This window comes from Pseudochaenichthys georgianus, chromosome 7, assembly GCF_902827115.2.
Source record: "Pseudochaenichthys georgianus chromosome 7, fPseGeo1.2, whole genome shotgun sequence".
In the NCBI taxonomy this organism is placed as follows: Eukaryota; Metazoa; Chordata; class Actinopteri; order Perciformes; family Channichthyidae; genus Pseudochaenichthys; species Pseudochaenichthys georgianus.
In genome coordinates, this window is record NC_047509.1 from 13,466 (window position 1) to 38,087 (window position 24,622).

A 24,622-nucleotide genomic window follows, 5' to 3' on the forward strand; every position below is an offset into this window, starting at 1 on the left:
TCAAGTACAAGATCTGAGTACTTCTACTTTCACTCAAGTACAAGATCTGACTACGTGTACTTTTACTACAAGATCTTAGTACTTCTTCTACTTTCACTCAAGTACAAGATCTGAGTACTTCTACTTTTACTCAAGTACAAGATCTGACTATGTGTACTTTTACTACAAGATCTGAGTACTTCTAATTTTGCTACAAGATCTGTGTACTTCTACCACAAGATCTGACTACTTCTACTTTTACTACAATATCTGAGTACTTCTATTTTACTTAAGTACGCGCTCTGAGTACTTCTATTTTACTCAAGTTATAAGTACGTGCTCTGAGTACTTCTTCCACCTCTGTGTGTATGTTCAAAACATCAACCAATAAAGCAGAAACCTCCGAGGTGTCCCTGAATGCACCAGCAGAGGATGCTTCAGGATATAAGCCCCGCCCCCACAGCCTCTCGGCAGCACTCGTGCGTTGACTCCCCAGCTGCAGCATCTCTCCTGAGCCGCGTCTCTCCGGCTCCCCGGCACCATGACGTTCAGGAGGCTGAAGAAGGTGAACTCCAGCGGGCATGGCTCTCAGGAAAGCGACATCTATTTCCTGTCCTCTAAGTCGGACAGCTGCAGGACTCAGGAGACAAACTGCTCCGAGGTGTACAACTACAAGTCTCTGAGCAAGAGCCTGGCGTACTCCGGAGGAACTCTGCCCCGGAGCTTCAAGAAGGTACGAGGCACTTTGAGTCATCTAAACTACCGCTGTAATCACTCTGAAGTGTGGAGGGTTTTCCAGCTTCTGAATCCACCAGTAAAGTTCGGTTACTCACTTTTTAAGCTCTAACTGTTCCGAAAAGACTCAAACACTTTGTTATGATACATGTGTGCACGTCACTTTAATTTGCTCATACCTTCAGCTTGAACCACAAGACTCAAACACTTTGTTTATATCAACTTGTTCCACAAAGTAATGATTGTAGAAGGAAGGAGAAGTGCAATAACTCTAGTTAACTCGCTTTATACCATTTCAATTTGAAGTCTTTTGTGTTTTTCACCCTTTAAAAGTTAATTTACTGACTTTTTAAACTCAATTTGTTCCTTCAAGACTCAAACACTTTATTTATATCACGAAGTAATGATTGTAGAAGGTATGAGAAGTGCATTTAGCTTTGACTAACTCATACCAGCAGTTGTAATCTCTTTATTCAGACATGTCTGGGGTTTTCAGCTTCTAAATCCACTCTGAAAGTAAATGTACTCACGTGTTAATCTCTAATTGTTCCTAGAAGACTCAAACACTTATATCAACTTTTTCCACAAAGCAATTTATTCTAGAAGTGCATTTAACTGAAATTAACTCTAACCATCAGCTTTAATCTGAAGTCTTCTTATTAAGCTCGTTCCGCTTTAAAGGCTCAATCATTGATTGGACTTATTCCCAGGCTCAGCGTTTTGCACACGATGCAGAACAACCACGCTTTATGATGTGTGATCAATTCCCCAGACCAACGTGCGTCCCGATGATCCACTGACTGCACGTTTCTCTAAAGTGAACCCTGTGTTTAAGACCTGCTGTCAAAGTGAGAGCCTTTAAATCCTCTAAGACATGTCTCACTTTAAGCTGTCATTGTTTCTACAAGACTTCAACACGTTATTTAGATCCACTTTTCCACTTCACTCGGCTCCTTTCAAGCCAAAATATATAATAATAATTCCTTACATTTATTATAGCGCTTTTCCAGTGCTCAAAGCACTTTACAGATACACATTACACATATTCTTTTGCAATGGTCACTGTGGACAATACCCACAGGAGCAAGTTCAGGTGAAGTGTCTTGCCCAAGGACACAACGGCCTGACGCAGTGGGGCGGGAGCGGGTTTCGAACTGGAGTTCCCCAGCACCCCCCTTGATCTGGTGATCAGATGCACAGACCACTGCGCCACCCGTCCCAACGTGTGCGTGTGTGTGTGTGTGTGTGTGTGTGTGTGTGTCAACAGTAGCCCATCCTCAGTGCAGACCACCCAAACACTCAGAGTGATTTATGAAGCAGCTGCACGATAAAGAGGTTTCAGACGAGGCAAAATAAAGATGAGACATAAGGAGACGAGGCCATAAGGTCATAACATGACTTGTTGTCACTTTAATGTAAATCAGCATTTAAAGCTTTAAAATGACTTTCACTAAATCAAGTGTTTAGTGGGAGTTCTCTTTAGTCAACTGTTGAGGAAACATGGTTTTATTTACTGTACACTGTTCGTGTTTGACCTGGTTTCCTACTGGCTATAAACAAACACACACAAAGGAAGGACTCTTTAAAGTAGGGACACTACATACTGATATACACTTGAACATCAGCGGGAGAGGACTCTTTAAAGTAGAGACACTACATACTGATATACACCTGATCATCAGCAGGAGAGGACTCTTTAAAGCAGAGACACTACATACTGATATACACCTGAACATCAGCAGGAGAGGACTCTTTAAAGTAGAGACACTACATACTGATATACACCTGAACATCAGCAGGAGAGAACTCTTTAAAGTAGGGACACTACATTCTGATATACACCTGGACATCAGCAGGAGAGGACTCTTTAAAGTAGAGACATTACATACTGATATACACCTGAACATCAGCAGGAGAGGACTCTTTAAAGTAGAGACACTACATTCTGATATACACCTGAACACCAGCAGGAGAGGACTCTTTAAAGTAGAGACATTACATACTGATATACACCTGAACATCAGCAGGAGAGGACTCTTTAAATTAGAGACACTACATACTGATATACACCTGAACACCAGCAGGAGAGGACTCTTTAAAGTAGAGACACTACATACTGATATACACCTGAACATCAGCAGGAGAGGACTCTTTAAAGTAGAGACACTACATACTGATATACACCTGCACATCAGCAGGAGAGGACTCTTTAAAGTAGAGACACTGGAGAGTAAACATAACAACGCGAGCTGATGCTGATTTAATTCATTAAAGAGGAGGAATGTGCTTCTGTAATTGGTTGAATTTATCCAGACTAACTTGTTGGTATTAGTTTAAAACTCTGCTTATCTTCAGTGCGCTTTTATTTTGAAATCGTATTTTTCTTTCGCTGTGGATCGGAGCGTTTTAATCAATCAAACTTTATTTTGAAAGCAACTTTTTTGTATTCACAATAACACAAACAAAAAATGCTTTGAGGTTCCTGTACTTAACTTTCACATTACGCTTATATCACACGTTGGTTTTGATGTTCAGCTTCAGTGCGCTTTTATTTTGAAATCGCATTTATTTAAGCATTGGAGCATTGTAATCCTCAAAACAAACAATAACAACCGTCCCTCCAGTCCATAGAAAGAGTAAAGGTGAAGTGTATTTCCCTCTTTTGGTACTTGGTTAGATCTGAGTTCCACATCTGCACACATGTGGAGGGGGTTGACACACACACACACACACACACACACACACACACACACACACACACACACACACACACACTCTGGATAAAGCCCTCTTTGAGCTGCAGGCCTGTGAGGGCGTAGAGAGACGTCACAGAGACTTCTTTCTTTGAGAGGTTTACTGCAGACGGAGCGTTTCCGTATTCTCACACTCAGGTAGACGCTCCGTCTCAAAGAGCTTACTGTGACTCCGAGTCGTGTTTACAGCAGAACGCAGAACTTGTACACGGACGTTCACGCATTTACAGACGGACAGATATCTTCAAAAGCAGATGATCTTCAAGCAGAAATGCTCTTAAATCTGGAGATCTGCTGCTTCTCTCTCGGTTTGCATTTTATTAAAGTTAATATCTTTTACTTTTAGACAAAACAAGACGTTTTAAGACTTGGATGAACGTTTTTCACTATTTTCTGACATTTTAATAAATCCATTCATCCGGGAAATGTGTTCGTTGCACCCCTACACATATGATGTTTATAATAATAACAGCTGATTAGGCGATTAATTCATACGTTTATTAACCTTTCAGTTATGTTTCCAGTTCACTCAAACGTGTTGGAGTTTTAAAACATTTTCTTGATTATATGTCCATCGTTTTTAATTAAATAACATCTGGACGTCTACACTCAGTTCTTTATGGGTTAACCTGGAGCTTATTTTCTACATTAATTGATGTTTTTATCCATAAAATGTCCCGAAATATTACAAAATGTCCTTCGTTCCTCCAAACCCAAAAGATAGCCACGTTATTATAAAATACAACGTGTACAAATAGACTTCTGCTTTAAACATGACTTTAACTCCTAATTAATAAAGAAATCTGTTTCCATCGAGACAAACACTTCCCACCATTAAGTCATTTCCTTCTGACGTATCAGAAATACGTGAATAATCACAGGGGGAACTGAGACGGGTGCTCTCGTGTCGGTTGTTAGAAGAGAGGATCAAAACAAAGTGTATACACGTGACAGACTTTGTAATGCGTGCGCGTGAGTCTGAAAAGGTGTCTTCAGTGATACTTCCTCTGTCTGGGGTTTCTGACAAACTTCCCCTAATGGTGCCTAGTGTCAGACTGGTCATTAGTGCGAGTCCCTGAACGCAGCGCTAGTGCGAGTCCCTGAACGCAGCGCTAGTGTGAGTCCCTGAAGGCATCATCTGTGTGAACTGGGGCTAATTTGATCCCGATGTTGTGACAGTGAAGTAAACACGGAGCAGAGCGACTGGACTTTCAGGTTTCTGACGCTTCAGGCAACACGTGTGCGTGTGCGTATGTGTGTGTGCGTGTGGACCGGTTTGTGTTTTGGGGGAAATCCTGATGAGTCATGGTTAACGTCACGCAGGTGTTTCACTCGAATCATGTTTCGTTTTCTTCTCCAGGGCGGTGGGCTGCAGAAGTGGAAACCATTAACTCTGGCTCCTGAACCACAGAGGTACACACACACACACACACACACACACACACACACACACACACACACACACACACACACACACACACACACACACACACACACACACACACACTGCTCTGGATTCCCCACCTTCTCAAACTAAAATGTGAGGCTTTTCTAACATCCGTCACAGGTTCCACTTTTCAGACCAGATACATGTGGGATTTAGAGTCTCATGATATTCACAGTGGCATTGGACATACGCACGCCGGGGGCTTCCGTTTTATCACGAAGGGAATATGTGTGGGGTTTAGATTACTTGGAGACACTTGAATGCATCATTTTAAGCTCTGGGACATTTGGACTTTTCGTTCTCACAGTTCTCTGATGTTTTAGCGACTCAAGTGTGAAATCAATAAAACGCTCCGTGGGATTTATAGTCTTTCGGCTTTTTCTGCCTCTTAGTTTCACGTTGCTCTTGTTTGATATGTTTATGAAGTGAATACTTGGATTTCAGAATGTGTCATATAAATAGACATCGTCATGGGCTCCAAGATATTCCTCACCGTTTTTTTATGTTTTATTAGGGCTGCTCGATTATGGCAAAAATCATAATCTCGATTATTTGGGAAAATAATTGATATCACGATTATTAAAAACGATTATCCATTGACTTTGAAAACATACATTTATTGAGAGAAAAAAAGTGAACCGTGTTTTTCACAGTTGATTACTCTGAACTTTAAGTTTAATTCAACTGAAAAACCAAATAAAAAAATTATTTATAAAAAAAAAAAAAAAAAATCGTTTTATTTCGATTGTGTTTTCATAATCGTTGCAAGCCAAAATCGTGATTGGGACTCGTAGCCTCTTGCAGCGTTTTTTGGATCTACGTGGGAGGAGATGTTTACGTCCCTCTGGATTCCCCAGTAAAAGGTTTTGACGAGTGATTCTCACAGTTCTCTAATCTTTTAGACTGAACCATAAAATCGCTTAAATAGACGTGGGACTCCCAGCGTCTTTCTGTGCCCGTCAGTATTCATGATATTCAGAGTTGTACGCAGGCGGAGGCGATGTTCACGGCGCTCTGGATTCCTCTCCCTCTCTATCATAAGCAGATATCTCAGCGCGGCACAGAGCGGCTCTGTTTCCTGCAGACGTACAGTAAGCGTCTGTACGGCGGGAACACTGCTGCTCTCATGCAAAGGCCAGGAAGACGGATTACATATTCACCGGCTCGCTCGCAGAACAACGCGCAACAATCACCATCTTTACCCAGTGGATAAAGGGCTTTCAGTTCTTAGGGAAGCTGCTACCAACAATTAACTCATTATCGATGTATCCTGTGGGCTATAAAGTAAAGAGATTATTAATATGTGTGTGTTAGAAATTCAAATACACACTTCATAAAGGTCAGCGTGAATAATAACTGATTAATACGTTTGTTTTTTGTCCTTTTTCGTGAAGAAGTAGTATTGTGTACTTTTAAAAATATTATTTCCTGTGAGCCCAGTCTGCTCTCATTGGTTAGCTGGCCGGCTCTGTTGTGATTGGCCTAGGGATGTCCCGCCCCTTAGCCTATCATGTACAATGTGTTGGAGCCAATAAGAGCACAAGTGTTACATAGTGATGTCACCATGTTCTGGAAGTTAACAAAGGAGTCGCCAAAACCTATAGGAACACCCCCATAGAGCGTAATAGGGTTTCTTTAAACACTAAATATATGTATATATCATTAAAATGATTTGCTTGTTGTTTTGCAGGAAGGTGGTGGTGCTGGAGAAGAAGGAGGAGGAGGCGTTTGGCTTTGAAATCCAGGTGAGAGGATTAGCATCTGTTTTATCAGAGGGGGGGGGGGGGGACCTCTGGAGTGCTTTGAACAGGATTTCTGTGATAAACTGAAGCGTCTCATCCTGAAATCCTTTAATGCGACCGTGCGTTGGGGGTCAGAGGTCACGCAGTCTCATGACTCCAGAGGAAACTCTCTGTTTCTCTCCAGGCGGTTTTTTATTTTCAGCCGCGTGGTTTCTCGCGTGTTAAAAACCTGCAGACCATTCACAGTCTGACCGAAATCTCCCGATCTGTCGCCCTGCAGCGAACGCACCGTTCTTTAAATAGTAGATGTTCAGATTTATATCAGTATGTAGTGTCTCTACTTTAAAGAGTCCTCTCCTGCTGATGTTCAGGTGTATATCAGTATGTAGTGTCTCTACTTTAAAGAGTCCTCTCCTGCTGATGTTCAGATTTATATCAGTATGTAGTGTCTCTACTTTAAAGAGTCCTCTCCGGCTGATGTTAAGGTGTATATCAGTATGTAGTGTCTCTACTTTAAAGAGTCCTCTCCGGCTGATGTTAAGGTGTATATCAGTATGTAGTGTCTCTACTTTAAAGAGTCCTCTCCTGCTGATGTTCAGGTGTATATCAGTGTGTAGTGTCTCTACTTTAAAGAGTCCTCTCCTGCTGATGTTCAGGTGTATATCAGTATGTAGTGTCTCTACTTTAAAGAGTCCTCTCCTGCTGATGTTCAGGTGTATATCAGTATGTAGTGTCTCCACTTTAAAGAGTCCTCTCCTGCTGATGTTCAGGTGTATATCAGTGTGTAGTGTCTCTACTTTAAAGAGTCCTCTCCTGCTGATGTTCAGGTGTATATCAGTGTGTAGTGTCTCTACTTTAAAGAGTCCTCTCCTGCTGATGTTCAGGTGTATATCAGTATGTAGTGTCTCTACTTTAAAGAGTCCTCTCCTGCTGATGTTCAGGTGTATATCAGTACGTAGTGTCTCTACTTTAAAGAGTCCTCTCCTGCTGATGTTCAGGTGTATATCAGTACGTAGTGTCTCTACTTTAAAGAGTCCTCTCCTGCTGATGTTCAGGTGTATATCAGTATGTAGTGTATCTACTTTAAAGAGTCCTCTCCTGCTGATGTTCAGGTGTATATCAGTACGTAGTGCCTCTACTTTAAAGAGTCCTCTCCTGCTGATGTTCAGGTGTATATCAGTACGTAGTGTCTCTACTTTAAAGAGTCCTCTCCTGCTGATGTTCAGGTGTATATCAGTATGTAGTGTCTCTACTTTAAAGAGTCCTCTCCTGCTGATGTTCAGGTGTATATCAGTACGTAGTGTCTCTACTTTAAAGAGTCCTCTCCTGCTGATGTTCAGGTGTATATCAGTATGTAGTGTCTCTACTTTAAAGAGTCCTCTCCTGCTGATGTTCAGGTGTATATCAGTGTGTAGTGTCTCTACTTTAAAGAGTCCTCTCCTGCTGATGTTCAGGTGTATATCAGTACGTAGTGTCTCTACTTTAAAGAGTCCTCTCCTGCTGATGTTCAGGTGTATATCAGTACGTAGTGTCTCTACTTTAAAGAGTCCTCTCCTGCTGATGTTCAGGTGTATATCAGTATGTAGTGTCCCTACTTTAAAGAGTCCTCTCCGGCTGATGTTAAGGTGTATGTAGTGTCTCTACTTTAAAGAGTCCTCTCCTGCTGATGTTCAGGTGTATATCAGTATGTAGTGTCTCTACTTTAAAGAGTCCTCTCCTCCTGATGTAGATTGTAGGAATACTTTTTGCACAATAACTCCGTTTTGAAACTCTGATTACAAACTGAATCATGAGAGGAAGTGGTGCAGATCATATCAGCGGACATGAGGAGGCAAAACATGCAAAGTCTTCTTCTTTTCAAACAGACATGAACACACACACTATGCGCTCTAAAGTACCGTGTGTGTGTGTGTGTGTGTGTGTGTGTGTGTGTGTGTTGCATTGGACCCTCGCCTCTTATCAGTTATATTTGACTCTCCATTCAGCAGTCCTACCTTCTCTCCTTTCCTCGGTCAGACAACGATAACCTGATTTCTTTGGACTGTATTTGTGTACATAATATTTAGTTGTCTTGGAAACTGTTTTTGTTTACTTCCACATGAGTTTGCACGCTCTTCCTTCTTTCAGTCACCAGAGTGTATCTACAGAACACCCACCCACACACACACACACACCGTATCACAACCTCACACGTTTCCTTTTTCTGACTTCATCTCTGAAGCTGAGGGCCTTTCCTTCACACACAGCTCACACACAGCTCACACACAGCTCACACACAGCTCACACACAGCTCACACACAGCTCACACACAGCTCGCACACAGCTCGCACACAGCTCGCACACAGCTCGCACACAGCTCGCACACAGCTCGCACACAGCTCGCACACAGCTCGCACACAGCTCGCACACAGCTCGCACACAGCTCACACACAGCTCGCACACAGCTCGCACACAACTCGCACACAGCTCACACACAGCTCGCACACAGCTCACACACAGCTCACACACAGCTCAAAGTATCACACATTGAAGTGTTGTCACTAAAACTCAGATCCATGTTTGACTGTTTCAAAGATTCAGATCACTTCCTGCTCGGCCGCCTGCAAGATAATCTTATAACCCACGCGAATATAGCCGACAGGCAAATATCCTTTTTTTGCATACTGGACCCTGAACTCAGCACCAGAGACTGGAGACGCTCAGAGTGACATCACTTCCTGTAGGAAGGGCGGGGACATCCAATCAGAAATAGAAACAAAGCAGCCTTTCCTCCCAGAAGCAAATTCATAATAGGAAGAAAGAAGAAGTGCTCAGATCTCCAAGAAAAAATGTCAAAAATAAACTTTGAAAAACGCCCTCATTAAAGTAGAAGTCCTGCATTCAAAATATATATAAAATAATAATGTCCTCTTTAAGTTGTTTTAGGGGGACTTCACAGCATCGGTCAAGGTGCTGCGGTACAGAAATAGTCTCAATGTACTTACAGACTCTTCTTGCAATATTTCTTTTTACTTTTATTTACTTGCACTGTTTTATTTGTTATATGTTGCTCTGTTGGAGGAGCCTGTGACTTCAGTTTTCATCCACATATCTACGCTGTGGCTGCTGTTCTAATGACAATAAAGCCTTGGATCTTGAATAGTCAAAAGGGAGGCTGTGGCTCAGGGGGGCAGTGTTTGGGTAAACGCGTCTAACAGGTGACCGATGTTGGATAACTTGACAGCACGGTCGCTGTGAAGTTAAACGAAATGTTGCAGCAGAAGAAAGCCTTAGTAAAGAGTGTGTGCTGTCTCTCCTCAGACGTACGGGCTGCACCATGAGGACCAGAACTCGGTGGAGATGTGCACGTTTGTGTGCAAAGTGCACGAGGACGGCCCGGCGCAGGAGGCGGGACTTAAAGTCGGTGAGTTTCTGTGATGAAAGCCTAAAATAACCTGAACTGCGTCTCGTGCATGAGGGGAAGTCGGGGGGGGGGGGGGGGGGGGGGGTGTGTGTGTGTGTATACCCTCTCATTTTCCAGTCAACAAGCGGCCCAGTGTGTGTATTTCCAGACGACACCTCTCCGACACCTCCTCTCACCAAAGTGCCCTAAAACAGAAGTGCAAACACAACCGCTCGGTTTTAGAGGAAGTTATATTTTTATTTGGCAAACGTCACTCGTCTGTTTTGGAAAATGTGACGGCCGGGTTTTAAAAAGAGGAAATATTTCACAAGTTCCTTCACCTGGTTAGATCTGTTTGTGACCGGTACAACGGAGCGCTTACTGAGGCATGGCATTCACGACTTTCTGCCCGACGGGGTTTTATATTATCAAACATAGCGCTTCAACACGTAATGCTTCGTACACACACTCAGAGACTCGGTCACTAAGTAAAGCACTAAGTCTAATTTTAAGGTTCTTGTACTTTGCTTAAGTCCTTTTTGATATCGTGTTACTTCTGCTCCACCGCAGCTCATCTGTTGATATGAAGTACTTATAGATTATTTCTTCCACGCACTCGAGAGGGATTGTGAATATCCTCACATGCTCAAATTGTAATCGCTCTCCAGCTTGAAGTGAAGACATGATCCCTCTCAAACCAAAACGATCCTGTAAGATAAGAACAAACCAGGTTTTTTTAATGCAGTGGGACAAAGTATGCTTTTAGCGTCTCTTTAAGAGTTTTTGATTATTATCCGGACGCAATAATGTTAAGGCCTCGCGATGGGTGCACAAAGTGGCTTTAAACAACGTTAAAAGCGTCCCTATGTCTTGCTGTGCGGACATGATCAAAAGGCAGCATCTTAAAATCAATACTGCCTTGCCAGGATACTCAGAAAAAGTTAACTGGATTCCCTATTCGCAAAAATAGGACTTATGTTACATTTCTAAAATGAGCTTCCTGCTCTCGGTCTGGTGATGGCTTCTCACAGAGACAATGTGAGGCTGGACATCGCGTGTCAGCGGTCTCTACACTGTCTCTGGGTGTAACCTCGTTGACCTCAGTCTCCGTCACTAAAGGAGGAAGAGGACCCTGCTCCTCTTCCTCCTTCAGAGCTTGAGTTTCACTTCCTACATTCCTCACATGTCTCTCCGATTGTCCTCACGCCTCTCTGACTGCATCACATGGCGGTGGGTTTTGAAAGAGCAGAATACAAGCTTTGTGCAGAAACCTCACAAAGACTTCAGAGTTCACACCACATATATAAATACACACACACACACACACACGCACGTGGCTTTTTTTAAGACATGCTGCAGTTCATTAATCAGCCACGTCTTCACATTTGTGCTGCACATGTCGACATTTCATGCAATCAAACAAGCAATCCTGCAGCAGTAAATGAAGTGTGTGTGTGTGTGTGTGTGTGTGTGTGTGTGTGTGTGTGTGGTGTGTGTGTGTGGTGTGTGGTGTGTGTGTGGTGTGTGTGTGTGTGTGTGTGTGTGTGTGTGTGTGTGTGTGTGTGTGTGTGTTGTGTGTGTGTGTGTGTGTGTGTGGTGTGTGTGTGTGTGTGTGTGTGTGTGTGTGTGTGTGTGTGTGTGTGTGCAGGGGACACCATCTCCAGTGTGAACGAGGAGACGGTGGAGGGATTTCGGCACAAGGAGATCGTGCAGCTCATCAGAGCCTGCGGAAACACACTCAGGTACACCCTCACAAAAAAGCTGAAGCGATATGACTTTTAATAAAACAGCTCTACCGTCTGATCCTGTAGGAAAACGTCTTGAAAGGCATTGAATCAAAAACGGTGAAGTAAGGCTCTTCTGTTCTTAGTGTACCTTGAAATAAGGGCCAAGGTCTTCTGTCTTGAAATGCAAATCCTTGGGAAGTAGGATGCCGTAAATCGTTAATTTCGGTGAAGCTGTCGTATCCCCTTTGAGTGTATGCTGACTGCGAGAAACGGACCAGTTTTAAGCCACACTTTAACAGTTTTCTGCTGCTTTTTTAACCAGATGAAGGAGTTTAGTGATGCGACGCCTGGATCTGAACTTATCAGAGAAAGCTAACATTAGCCTTTAGCTCGTAGCCGCGCTGTCCACTGGAGAAACACGGAAGCTTTTAGGATAATTCAAAAGTGTTGTGCATGTTGGGAAATCAGAAACGAGATGAGTGTTAGCCTTTAGCTCGTCTGGAGAAACACAGATTTTTAACATAAGACTGCTTTAATCAGCAGTTCTGTTTGATTTGAAGAGGATGCTACTTCTTACATTACATTTGCCTCCAGTTAAATCTTCCTACACGTCTGGATCTGAAGTTCTCAGAGAAACAAGCTGAGCTAGCGTTAGCCGAACAGCGTGTAGGGAGAAATGCTGACTTTGAACGTCTGCTAAATAACCTCCAACAATTGACCTTTTATTCCCGAACTGAAGTACATGTTGATATGTTCCCCGGCTTATGTTGACCTCCAAAGGGGAGGCTGAATGAACAAGTTGTAGAAACCTGGTTAAAGTTATGCACTTTCCCATCATGTCTGTTTCACACCGACTTCTCGTGTTTTGTGCTGTTGGATTGTCAAAGGGAAGAAGTGGCCTCTGGCTGTGAGAAATTCACATTTCATAGTTTAACTGCTGGGTTTCGCTTGGGAAGAAGAAGAAGAAGAAGCAGAAGTTATTTATAGACGCGGCTGCAGGCGGGGTGAGCGGCAGGTCGGGCGGGCGGGATGGGAAACTATCTGAAATATCAGAGCGTCTGACAAAGACTTTAAAAGTAGTTAAACTGGTTAGTAGAATTACAGGCTGCAAACAAACATCCCTGCCCTCTCATTGTGGAGAAGTATTTCATTTAGGGTGCACAATGTGTAATGACCACCTTGCTGAGAAAACATCCGGAAGAAAATTATTTTAAATATTACGGATGGCCACCAGGAAGCCGTTTTTCACTCGGATGTTCTATCATTTTTATTTTAACTTTGATTTGCTGCCTCTCTTTCGAAACTTCTTTTATGTAGATAAGTTGACTTTATATATGTAAAGCTAATTTAAACTGCGAATCAAAGACGCATTTCTTGCTTTTCATGCAAACATTTTGGATGTTTGGGGGGATTTATTCTCGACCAGCGTCTCCCTTGTTGACATGACAACATGTTATAAAAATAAAATGGCGCTTGCCAGTTTCTCTGAAGTCCAAAGATATTCACTTATGATTTATAAAAGCCTTTAAACTCCAGATTGATAGGCATTTAGAGATGTTTTTGGGGGCGTGAAGAATGGATTTAATAACTGTTGCAGCTCCATTTCTGAGGATGTCTAAAAATAATCAAGAGATTACGTTCTTTAATGTATTTTGTGTTCATCTGATCGAGATAACCCTTTCTAAAGCACCTCGACTTGTCTGAGGGATTTGAGTTGAGTGCTCTTTCCCTCCGCGGCTTGTAAAAGATTAAAAGCAGAATTAGCGCCTGTAAAACCCGTGAAGTGAACCGCACGTTTTACAGACTCAAAACAGCTAGTTGTTAAAGTGAGAACGAGTAATTCAAAGTGAAGCGTCTGCAGTGGAAATTATTTATTTGTCCCGCTGGTAAACGTGTTCACACCAGATTAACGCAGACGGCCTTTCATCGCTTCAGTTAATCCCCGTTTGTAGTTTTTACAAGTGCTTCCTGTTACGCACATATGCTGCGTGCACGTGCATTAGAAAAGGGATTCTCGTACTAAACTAAAAAAGGACAGGAAATATAAAGAAAACCCATAATTTGAACACATGTTCCGACGCCTCGACAGAAAAGCTTTCACGACTTTATTACTCTTAGTTTTCTGCCGTTGTAGTTTTTATTACAAGTCCCGCCCCTTCTACTTCCGACCCTTGGGACCTTCTTTCGGAACATTTTGTATTGAAGTCGATGGAGAGAGAAAACGTATCTTTCGATCCCGTTTGAATTGGGCCACGAATTACACACGTGATGTTCGTCAATCTTAAAAAATAATTTCCACGTCAAAAAAGTCAGTTTGTCGTAAAACTGTTGAAATATAAGACGATGAAAAATACGCATCTAGAAAGACTACAAATCCCAGAGTCCCATTTTGACTTGTAAAATTATGTTTTAAATTGAGAAACATCACATCGTGGCACTCTCTATATGTACATGCTAACTTTACGTAGTTATTTTTGTACGGAATATGGGAACAACAACAACAAAAACATAAACGCATTGTGTTGGTGCTTCCTCCTGACTCGTGTCCTCCGGCTCACAGGCTGGAGACGGTTTACAGCGACTCCATCCGGAAAGCGGAGATGGAGGCTCGGCTGCAGTATCTGAAGGTGAGACTCCCCCTGTCTCCCCCCAGCTCCTCCTGTCTCCCCCCAGCTCCTCCTGTCTCCCCTCAGCTCCTCCTGTCTCCCCTCAGCTCCTCCTGTCTCCCCTCAGCTCCTCCTGTCTCCCCTCAGCTCCTCCTGTCTCCCCTCAGCTCCTCTTGTCTCCCCTCAGCTCCTCTTGTCTCCCCTCAGCTCCTCCTGTCTCCCCTCAGCTCCTCTTGTCTCCCCTCAGCTCCTCTTGTCTCCCCTCAGCTCCTCCTGTCTCCCCCTCAGCTCCTCCTGTCTCCCCCTCAGCTCCTCCTGTCTCCCCTCAGCTCCTCCTGTCTCCCCCTCAGCTCCACCTGTCTCCCCCTCAGCTCCACCTGTCTCCCCCTCAGCTCCTCCTGTCTCCCCCTCAGCTCCTCCTGTCTCCCCCTCAGCTCCTCCTGTCTCCCCCTCAGCTCCACCCGTCTCCCCCTCAGCTCCACCCGTCTCCCCTCAGCTCCTCTTGTCTCCCCTCAGCTCCTCTTGTCTCCCCTCAGCTCCTCCTGTCTCCCCTCAGCTCCTCCTGTCTCCCCCCAGCTCCTCCTGTCTCCCCTCAGCTCCTCCTGTCTCCCCCCAGCTCCTCCTGTCTCCCCTCAGCTCCTCCTGTCTCCCCTCAGCTCCTCCTGTCTCCCCCCAGCTCCTCCTGTCTCCACTCAGCTCCTCCTGTCTCCCCCCAGCTCCTCCTGTCTCCCCTCAGCTCCTCCTGTCTCCCCCTCAGCTCCTCCTGTCTCCCCTCAGCTCCTCCTGTCTCCCCCTCAGCTCCACCTGTCTCCCCCTCAGCTCCACCTGTCTCCCCCTCAGCTCCTCCTGTCTCCCCCTCAGCTCCTCCTGTCTCCCCCTCAGCTCCACCCGTCTCCCCCTCAGCTCCACCCGTCTCCCCTCAGCTCCTCTTGTCTCCCCTCAGCTCCTCTTGTCTCCCCTCAGCTCCTCTTGTCTCCCCTCAGCTCCTCCTGTCTCCCCTCAGCTCCACCTGTCTCCCCCTCAGCTCCTCCTGTCTCCCCTCAGCTCCTCTTGTCTCCCCTCAGCTCCTCTTGTCTCCCCTCAGCTCCTCCTGTCTCCCCCTCAGCTCCACCTGTCTCCCCCCCAGCTCCTCCTGTCTCCCCCCGGCTCCTCCTGTCTCCCCCCGGCTCCTCCTGTCTCCCCCTCAGCTCCTCTTGTCTCCCCTCAGCTCCTCCTGTCTCCCCCTCAGCTCCTCCTGTCTCCCCTCAGCTCCTCCTGTCTCCCCCTCAGCTCCTCTTGTCTCCCCTCAGCTCCTCTTGTCTCCCCTCAGCTCCTCTTGTCTCCCCTCAGCTCCTCTTGTCTCCCCTCAGCTCCACCTGTCTCCCCCTCAGCTCCTCTTGTCTCCCCTCAGCTCCTCTTGTCTCCCCTCAGCTCCACCTGTCTCCCCCCAGCTCCACCTGTCTCCCCTCAGCTCCTCTTGTCTCCCCCCAGCTCCTCTTGTCTCCCCTCAGCTCCTCCTGTCTCCCCTCAGCTCCACCTGTCTCCCCCTCAGCTCCTCTTGTCTCCCCTCAGCTCCACCTGTCTCCCCCCAGCTCCTCTTGTCTCCCCCCAGCTCCTCTTGTCTCCCCTCAGCTCCTCTTGTCTCCCCCTCAGCTCCACCTGTCTCCCCCCCCAGCTCCTCCTGTCTCCCCCTCAGCTCCTCTTGTCTCCCCTCAGCTCCTCTTGTCTCCCCTCAGCTCCTCTTGTCTCCCCTCAGCTCCTCTTGTCTCCCCTCAGCTCCACCTGTCTCCCCCCAGCTCCACCTGTCTCCCCCTCAGCTCCACCTGTTGATCAGCAGTCGGCTGTTTTTAAAAGATTGCAGCAGCTGGTTCTCTCTAATCCCTCCACACACACACACACACACGCACACACTAATCCAGTGTTCCACAGATTAACCTGCTGCTGCTCTCCACTGTTGCAACATGTTCATTTCTCACTAAGATAATACTAATTTATCTGTGGACTCGCATGTTGGAGAGAGAGAGAGAGAGAGAGAGGGGGGGGAGAGAGAGAGAGAGAGAGAGAGGGAGGGAGGGAGAGAGAGAGAGAGATTTTTTTTTTTTCTTGTATGCCGAGTTGGTATCGTTTGTTCTGTTAGTGTTTCGTCGCTTTGAAAAGTTGTAGACCAAATAACGACATCCTTCCCTTTTTACAGCATTGTTTGATTTGGTCTCCGTCGTTCACAATGTCCACGTCTTCCTTTTGCAGCAAACGCTTCACGAGAAATGGGACGAGTATCGCTCTCTGATGGTGCAGGAGCAGAGGCTGGTGCACGGTGGGTAACACGTTGCATCCATACACGCTTTATTAAACTGCTTTCAGGTGCTTTCACCATGTCCGGTAGGGATGGGGAAGATAATACATTTACAACACAGGTCGTCCAAATGCTTGGAAAGGCATGTCTATTACATTACATTGCATTTAGCATTCGACCAACGAGATGCCGACTTGAAGAAAACAGAATCTTTAAATAAGAAGATGGTGGATTTCAACAATCCGGTGCGAGCCGTCAGAGAAGAGGTGAGGTGAGAATCAGGATCATCCATGACTCCGGATCCCGGCGTATAGAGACACCCAAAAGAAAGACATGTGGGGAAGCTGGGTTAATGGGAACATGAGAGGACACAGGTACAGACAGAGAGAAGGAAGAAGTAAGATGTCCCCATGAGAGGACACAGGTACAGACAGAGAGAAGGAAGAAGTAAGATGTCCCCATGAGAGGACACAGGTACAGACAGAGAGAAGGAAGAAGTAAGATGTCCCCATGAGAGGACACAGGTACAGACAGAGAGAAGGAAGAAGTAAGATGTCCCCATGAGAGGACACAGGTACAGACAGAGAGAAGGAAGAAGTAAGATGTCTCCATGAGAGGACACAGGTACAGACAGAGAGAAGGAAGAAGTAAGATGTCCCCATGAGAGGACACAGGTACAGACAGAGAGAAGGAAGAAGTAAGATGTCCCCATGAGAGGACACAGGTACAGACAGAGAGAAGGAAGAAGTAAGATGTCCCCATGAGAGGACACAGGTACAGACAGAGAGAAGGAAGAAGTAAGATGTCCCCCGACAGTCTAAGCCTACATCAGCAAAACTAGGGGCTGAATCTAATCAGCCCTAACTATAAGCTTTATCAAAAAGGAAGGTCTTAAGCGCACTCTTAAAAACGGATAGGGTGTCTGCCGCCCGAACACAAACTGGAAGCTGATTCCACAAATGTGGAGCTCGATAAGAAAAGGCTCTGGCTCCCATTGTACTTTTAGAGACTCTAGGAACAACCAACAACCCTGCATTCTTGGAACGCAATGCCCGAGTAGGCCAGCAGGGTATAACGAGTTCTCTACTCTGATACTGGAAGAGTATTTTCCGAACAACAATTAAAAAAGCCTCTCCACTCCCCTCTCTCTTTAGGCATCGTCCTGAGCGACGCGGGGGTGTACGAGTCCCTGGAGTCGGCGGGGGTGTACGGCAGCGTGGGGACCCCGAGTCCTGCGGAGCACCGCTCGCTCCACTGCAGCTCCGGCTCCACCAGCAGCGTCCAGAGCACCAACACCACGGAGGAGGAGCCGCTGTACAGCCGCCTGCAGAGGCCCGACGCCGCCGCCCCCCCCACGGACAGGAAGCCGAGGGTCCGCCCCGTCAGCGAGCTCTTCTCCGGCACCAAGACCAACCTCACCCGCAGCGCCAGCACCCGCAGCTACCTGAGGGGGGGGGGCAACACGGCGGGGGAGAAGCAGGGGGGGTTCACCCAGAGGAAGCCCAAGCAGAAGAGCTTCCGCAGGACGCTCCTGAAGTTCATCCCGGGTCTGAACCGGCCTCTGGAGGAGGAGGAGAGCAAGCTGTGACCCCCCTGTCTCCTCCGACGCCACGCGGCGCAGCAGGGAGGACAAGAGTCCTTCTGAGCCGCCTGACGCCGAACCAACGAGAGCCGACTGCAGCTGTACATGCTTGTCACTTTGCAGATGAATAAGGAGTTGCATCATGGGACATGTGTGCAGCAGGAAGAAGCCTCATGAAGAGTTGCATCATGGGACATGTGTGCAGCAGGAAGAAGCCTCATGAAGAGCTGCATCATGGGACATGTGTGCAGCAGGAAGAAGCCTCATGAAGAGCTGCATCATGGGACATGTGAGGACGGTGTTTAGGACGGTAGTCTGTCTCTGCGTCCCCTGACCCAAAGAGAGGCGAGACCAAAGACTGCAGCTGTACATAGCTCTTTAAGTTATTTAATTTATTGTCTTCGTCATGTACAGATGTTTTTTTACTGCATGCCCCGTCTTTTATCGCGAGCAGATTCTACGTTTTTCTAAGATTTGAAATCGTCTTTAGATTCAGTCATCGTTTCCTGAAAATAAAAATACGTGTCATTTCCATTTGGTGCGGGAGAGGCTGTTTTTGTTGCCACGGCAGCTAGTGGGAACCGGCGCTGCCACACTCCCAATGGGTTTGGGATTTCCTCCGACGTGGGGTTCCTCTACTAATTTTAAATATAGCAGCTGTTCACACGAGAGTCCTGGAGAGAGTCCTGGCGAGAGTCCTGGCGAGAGTCCTGGCGAGAGTCAGCGCCTGGTCTCGGCTGCTCGGAGGCTCTTTGTGGTGGAGGTGTGCAGAAAGGAGCCCGTTGTATCGGCTCTGACGCGCAGTGTTGTTGCAGCGCAGAGAGGAATGTGCCGAGAGAGGCTTGACCCGAAATACCAAACACAACCGCTTTCTTTCTCTCTGTGTGTGTGTGTGTGTGTGTGTGTGTGTGTGTGTGTGTGTGTGTGTGTGTGTGTGTGTGTGTGTGTGTGTGTGTGTGTGTGTGTGTGTGTGTGTGTGTGTGTGTGTGTGTGTGTGTGTGTGTGTGTGTGTGTGTGTGTGTGTGTGTGACTTTCTCCTCGTTGACCCCTTTTGTTGCAGACGATGGTGAGCGATGGTATGCAGCCATGTGTCCGAGCCCCCAACTGCTACTGGGGGGGGGGGGGGGCATTGTTATGCAAGCATGCCGGTGCTTTGGGTTCGGAGCGAGTAACGAGGGGTGGTATTCAGGAGGGTGCACTAAAGACGCAGTGAGTGAGGGGCCGTTGAGCAGAGACAGAGGGCCCAAACACTGATCTGCAGTGAACCCGGAGGGCGGGAGCAGCGCTAAAGGACGTATTCAGGAGCTTTACACGAAGTACTAAAACCACGATGTGACTCGGTTACAAGACGAGGTCCGGCATTGAAAAGGTTTAATCGGGACATTATCTTGAAGCTAAAAATACGCAATGCAGAAAGGAGCAAGTCAACGAAGCAACACACCCAGAGCCATCACTGGTCTCGGCTTCTGACGCGAGGGAAGGAAGTCGTCTTCAGTCTCACGGTGAACATCAGTGTGTGAGGCACGGCGTCAGAAACAAAGTCACTTAGTTTGTGTTTTTAAGCACAAAGAGAATTGGGTCAAGAGTTTGAATTTAATGTCTAAAAACATACGAGTTTTTCTTGACATTTTGATTTCCTCAGTGTTGTGCAAAATGTGTGCAAGTACAAGATCTGAGTACTTCTACTTTTACTCAAGTACAAGATCTGACTACTTTTACTCAAGTACAAGATCTGAGTACTTCTACTTTTACTTAAGTACAAGATCTGAGTACTTCTACTTTTACTTAAGTACAAGATCTGAGTACTTTTACTCAAGTACATGATCTGAGTACTTCTACTTTTCCTCAAGTACAAGATCTGAGTAATTCTACTTTTACTCAAGTACAAGATCTGAGTACTTCTACTTTTACTCAAGTACAAGATCTGAGTACTTCTACTTTTACTCAAGTACAAGATCTGACTACTTTTACTCAAGTACAAGATCTGAGTACTTCTACTTTTACTTAAGTACAAGATCTGAGTACTTCTACTTTTACTTAAGTACAAGATCTGAGTACTTTTACTCAAGTACATGATCTGAGTACTTCTACTTTTCCTCAAGTACAAGATCTGAGTACTTCTACTTTTACTCAAGTACATGATCTGAGTACTTTTACTTTTACTCAAGTACAAGACCCGAGTACTTCTACTGTTACTCAAGTACAAGATCTGACTACTTTTACTCAAGTACAAGACCTGAGTACTTCTACTTGTACACAAGTACAAGACCTGAGTACTTCTACTTTTACACAAGTACAAGACCTGAGTACTTCTACTTTTACTCGAGTACAAGATCTGAGTACTTCTACTTTTACACAAGTACAAGACCTGAGTACTTCTACTTTTACTCAAGTACAAGACCTGAGTACTTCTTCTTTTACTCAAGTACAAGACCTGAGTACTTCTACGTTTACACAATACAAGAACTGAGTACTTCTACTTTTACACAAGTACAAGAACTGAGTACTTCTACTTGTACTCGAGTACAAGACCTGAGTACTTCTACTTTTACTCAAGTACAATATCTGAGTACTTCTACTTTTACTCAAGTACAAGACCTGAGTATACTTCTACTTTTACTCAAGTACAAGACCTGAGTACTTTTACTCAAGTACAAGACCTGAGTACTTCTACTTTTACTCAAGTACAACATCTGAGTACTTCTACTTTTACTCAAGTATAAGACCTGAGTACTTCTACTTTTACTCAACATCTGAGTACTTCTACTCTGTAGAGAGAAAATAGATCCTTTGTGAAGCTTCTAACAACAAAAACAACTCCTGTGGATAATCTTCGGGTCATGATTTTAGAAAAAAGAGACATTGTTGAGTTATATATATTTTCCATCTTGTTCCATTATATTAGAGAGAAGGCCAATATCTACACCTTTGGAGTGAGCTCTTAATAATCTGCAAACAGTTCTTTAATCACACATGTAGATCTCTTGTTGTAAGCTGGTCCCCTACGTGAGTGAAGTAAAGGGAGAAGCTGAGAGAGGAAGCAGTCGAGCTTCTCTGGTGTTTCAGATATTTCTCAAACATGCGTCACCGTTTCTGACGACCGTTGCTGCCTCTGGTCAAATCAATGGATCGGTGCAGACTGTCGGTTACAAACAAGGAAGCGGTTTTGTATTTGCACTCAACAGGGAAGACACGAGACAAAAAGCCACACATTATTATAAGAGCATGTTTAAGGCGGAAATATCGAAATACTCATGTCTGACAGAAGAGTGAAGACTCAGGATGTGGGTGACAGATGTGCCGGAAATCCACCATAAAGATAAGTGAATACAACGGTTAATAAAAGACCATTTCCCCGTCAGTATCTCAATGTCTGCCTGTCACTGTTTGTGTTTGACAAACAAGTAACGAGCAGTCAAATGGAAACCTGCCTCAAAAGAAGACAGGTGTGGATTTAAGATGCAGTCAGGGTCATACATGACAATAAAAAGTATTCTTTACTTGTAAAAATATCCATAAAAGACAGAGTTTTGCCTCGTGAGAATTGACAGTATCTTTCATAAAAGCATATAGAAGTTAATTATCTGCATCTTAAATAAATATAAACTTCCTTTTGGTTTCCCAGCGGCAGCAGTGAGCTAATGCAATACAGGTTTTATTGTCTCTTTGTGGATTTAACAGCCTCTTTCCTGAAGCTACTGATCATAATATCCACCCGGCAGCTTGTTAATGAACAGCTCAGTTATACAGTTAGCCTCTGAGCTGTTTATTCTATCCCCCCCCTTCCCCAAATACAGTCCATTAAACAGTTTTCCAGTAGCTGCAGGATCCAAAAACACATTCAAACACACCGTAAGATCCTTAAGATAAGATATTTTTGAATATATATATTTGTATAATATCTACATGTATATTTCATTTTTATTTTATTTCTATTGTTTATTTGTAATTTTGTTTTATTGTAAAATGCCTAGTCTTTTATGCTGCTGCAGCAAAAACAATGTCCCAAATTGGGATCAATAAAGTACCATCTTATCTTATCCATTCAAATGTAAAAATAGCAGGTTAAATGAGAAGGAATATCTTAAAGGCTATTTTATGTAATTCCACATGTCTAAAGTAAGTCACTGCAGGAATATGAAGCTGCAACACGACAACAAACGGTCTTTCTCTTTATGTGGTTATCCAGTTTCAAAGTAGGTCCTTAAATGACTTCTCCAACCCTACTACACTCACGAAGACACACTTTAATTTGTATTTCCTGTCAAAGCGAGCGACAGGTGTGAATGTGTGTCGTAAAAAAAGCTTTTATTTCCCTTTGCAGCTCATATGTCAGGCGTGACCATTTAGCTTTGATGCTAACACAGGAAGCACAACAGCTGGCTGATCCCAGCGTACATTTCAGGTTAATTCAATGAATGGCTCAGTTTTAACACATTTGTGGATGGCCTCGTCGAAAGCATTAAACATCAGACCTGGAAAAAACCCTGGACAATTTGAATCTAATCATTTGCAGGTTATTTTCTTTGGATTCGAGGTATCTGAGATGTGTTTTCTCCACATGTGAAACTTGAACGCAGTGGGCGTACAGATGGTGTTTGATTTCAGTTATTAGACGACTTCCTCTTTTTGTTGGCTGTTTTATGATGTCGGAGAAGTCAGTTAAGGAACCACCTGCCCTCTCTGATACACGCAGAAAAAACACTACTGAAAACTACTTTTTCAGTAATGAATCTATAAGCGTGTTCATATCATTTAATTAATTTTTACATACATTTCATTTAACCAATGACTATTGTAAGCCTGGTGCTCTCTGTCTGCCAATTCCATTGTTGGCAATAGCTAATTAGCTCAACGCTAGCAAGCTACTCAATAACAGCAGCTACATAAAGCATTCTACACAGTTATGGTAGCTTGCTAGTTATCATTAGCATTTCACCATTGACTGATAGACTGGTGCTGCAACAACACACTGTCTTCCTGTGTGTCTCTGCATATGTCCGTCTGCCTGTGATTTGTATTTTTGGCAGTAGTTCATCAGCTAAATGCTAGCTAGCTACTCGATTGTACTGCATACTTTAAGTATTGTTAGCTAGCTTGCTAGTAAATATTAGATAAGTATCTAAGAAGAAGGCTACTTTGCTTATAATACAATATCCTCTTTTATTGTAAAAAAGTAAGTGTATTTGTCTTGTGTAAAAGACTTCTGTTATATCAGTTGCTGAAATGATAGAGTAATATGTAAAATAAGTTAGCTGTGTGCTAATGTTGAGATGTGGCCCATTGTAAACACCGTGTACGTCTGTATTATTTCCCAAAGAAATGCATTTTTAAACCACGATGGGCGATTTGCATAATAGCCTGCAAATACAGCCTGTATTTTAGCTTAAATAATTTAGTTAAATACAAGCAAGTAAGGTCTTTATATCCAACACAGTCTCACGGCATTTCATGTTATAGTCACAAAATGAATCTATTGATTCGTGTTCACCAACACGATTTTTAAAAGCAATGTAAATAATAACAAATTTGAAGGACATCTTTTTTTAATATACAGATTTCAGCATTCTGAGGCACTGAGCCCCATTTCTTTTCCTCACGGACGGCAAAAAAACTCCGACATTATACAATTTTAAATAAAAGTGTTAGGCTTAGGGTAAGATATTGAGCAAGAAAATGTTTTTATGAACCACACAGCTTCCGGTCTTCCAAGACCCGACCGGATAAAAAGACGTGGTGCAGGCACGAAACATACTACCAATAGAAATAGATTGCTTTTAAAATCGTTCTGTGTGACACGAAGAAAATGCAAAAATCGTGTTGGTGAACACGAATCAATAGATTAAATTAATTTCGTGACTATAACATGAAATGCTGTGAGACTGGGTTGTTATGACCCACCCTGATCATCTCAGGCAGGCAGGCGTGTGCAAACTGGTCCAAACTTTGTTCACCGAGGGCCACATACAGAAAAATATACGAAGGGCTGTGCCTCTCACAAGAGGAGAGGTTCATTGCCTCATGAATTCAGTTATAAGTCGGCAAAATCAATGCAATGTAAGTAAATTATGCTTAATCAGCGTACATCCCAGCTCTCCAGAGGGTTTCATTAATTTAGTTAGCAGCTCATCCCTTAACAGAAGCCTCAGATTGATTATCATAAGAGGCATGGGCGTCGCAGCTATTATGTGTGTGGGACAAGTCCCCCCCCCCCACCTTTTTTTAAATGATTAGTTTAGACCCCCCCACTTTTAACATGTGGGAAGTCCGTGAATCGGTCTCTCCACTCGCCGCACTGTGTAGAGCGCTGTGTCAGTGCTTCATTATCAAATCCATTCCACTTGCTTATTGAGAGAATGCCCAAATCAATGAAACTCCGTACCATGTTTTCACTGCT

At 44.5% G+C, this 24,622-nt stretch overlaps 1 protein-coding gene across 1 annotated transcript; it reads left to right on the forward strand.

The window, feature by feature from the left end:
* The first annotated feature begins 461 nt into the window (after positions 1–461).
* Positions 462–18,759, forward strand: tamalin (trafficking regulator and scaffold protein tamalin). The gene is made up of 8 exons (XM_034087765.2): positions 462–712; positions 4,828–4,880; positions 6,605–6,659; positions 9,957–10,059; positions 11,687–11,780; positions 14,326–14,392; positions 16,598–16,664; positions 17,798–18,759. Exons 1-8 carry the CDS (start codon positions 521–523, stop codon positions 18,229–18,231), a joined length of 1,065 nt encoding a protein of 354 aa, XP_033943656.1. The 5' UTR covers positions 462–520; the 3' UTR covers positions 18,232–18,759.
* The last annotated feature ends 5,863 nt before the right edge of the window (positions 18,760–24,622 follow it).

What these genes read in the sequence shown, in the direction of transcription:
- tamalin (XM_034087765.2), top strand. Translation starts at nt 521, where the DNA reads ATGACGTTCAGGAGGCTGAAGAAGGTGAACTCCAGCGGGCATGGCTCT. An exon ending in TGCCCCGGAGCTTCAAGAAG is followed by an intron (nt 713 to 4,827) that starts GTACGAGGCACT and finishes TTTCTTCTCCAG; the next exon opens with GGCGGTGGGCTGCAGAAGTG. An exon ending in GGAGGCGGGACTTAAAGTCG is followed by an intron (nt 10,060 to 11,686) that starts GTGAGTTTCTGT and finishes GTGTGTGTGCAG; the next exon opens with GGGACACCATCTCCAGTGTG.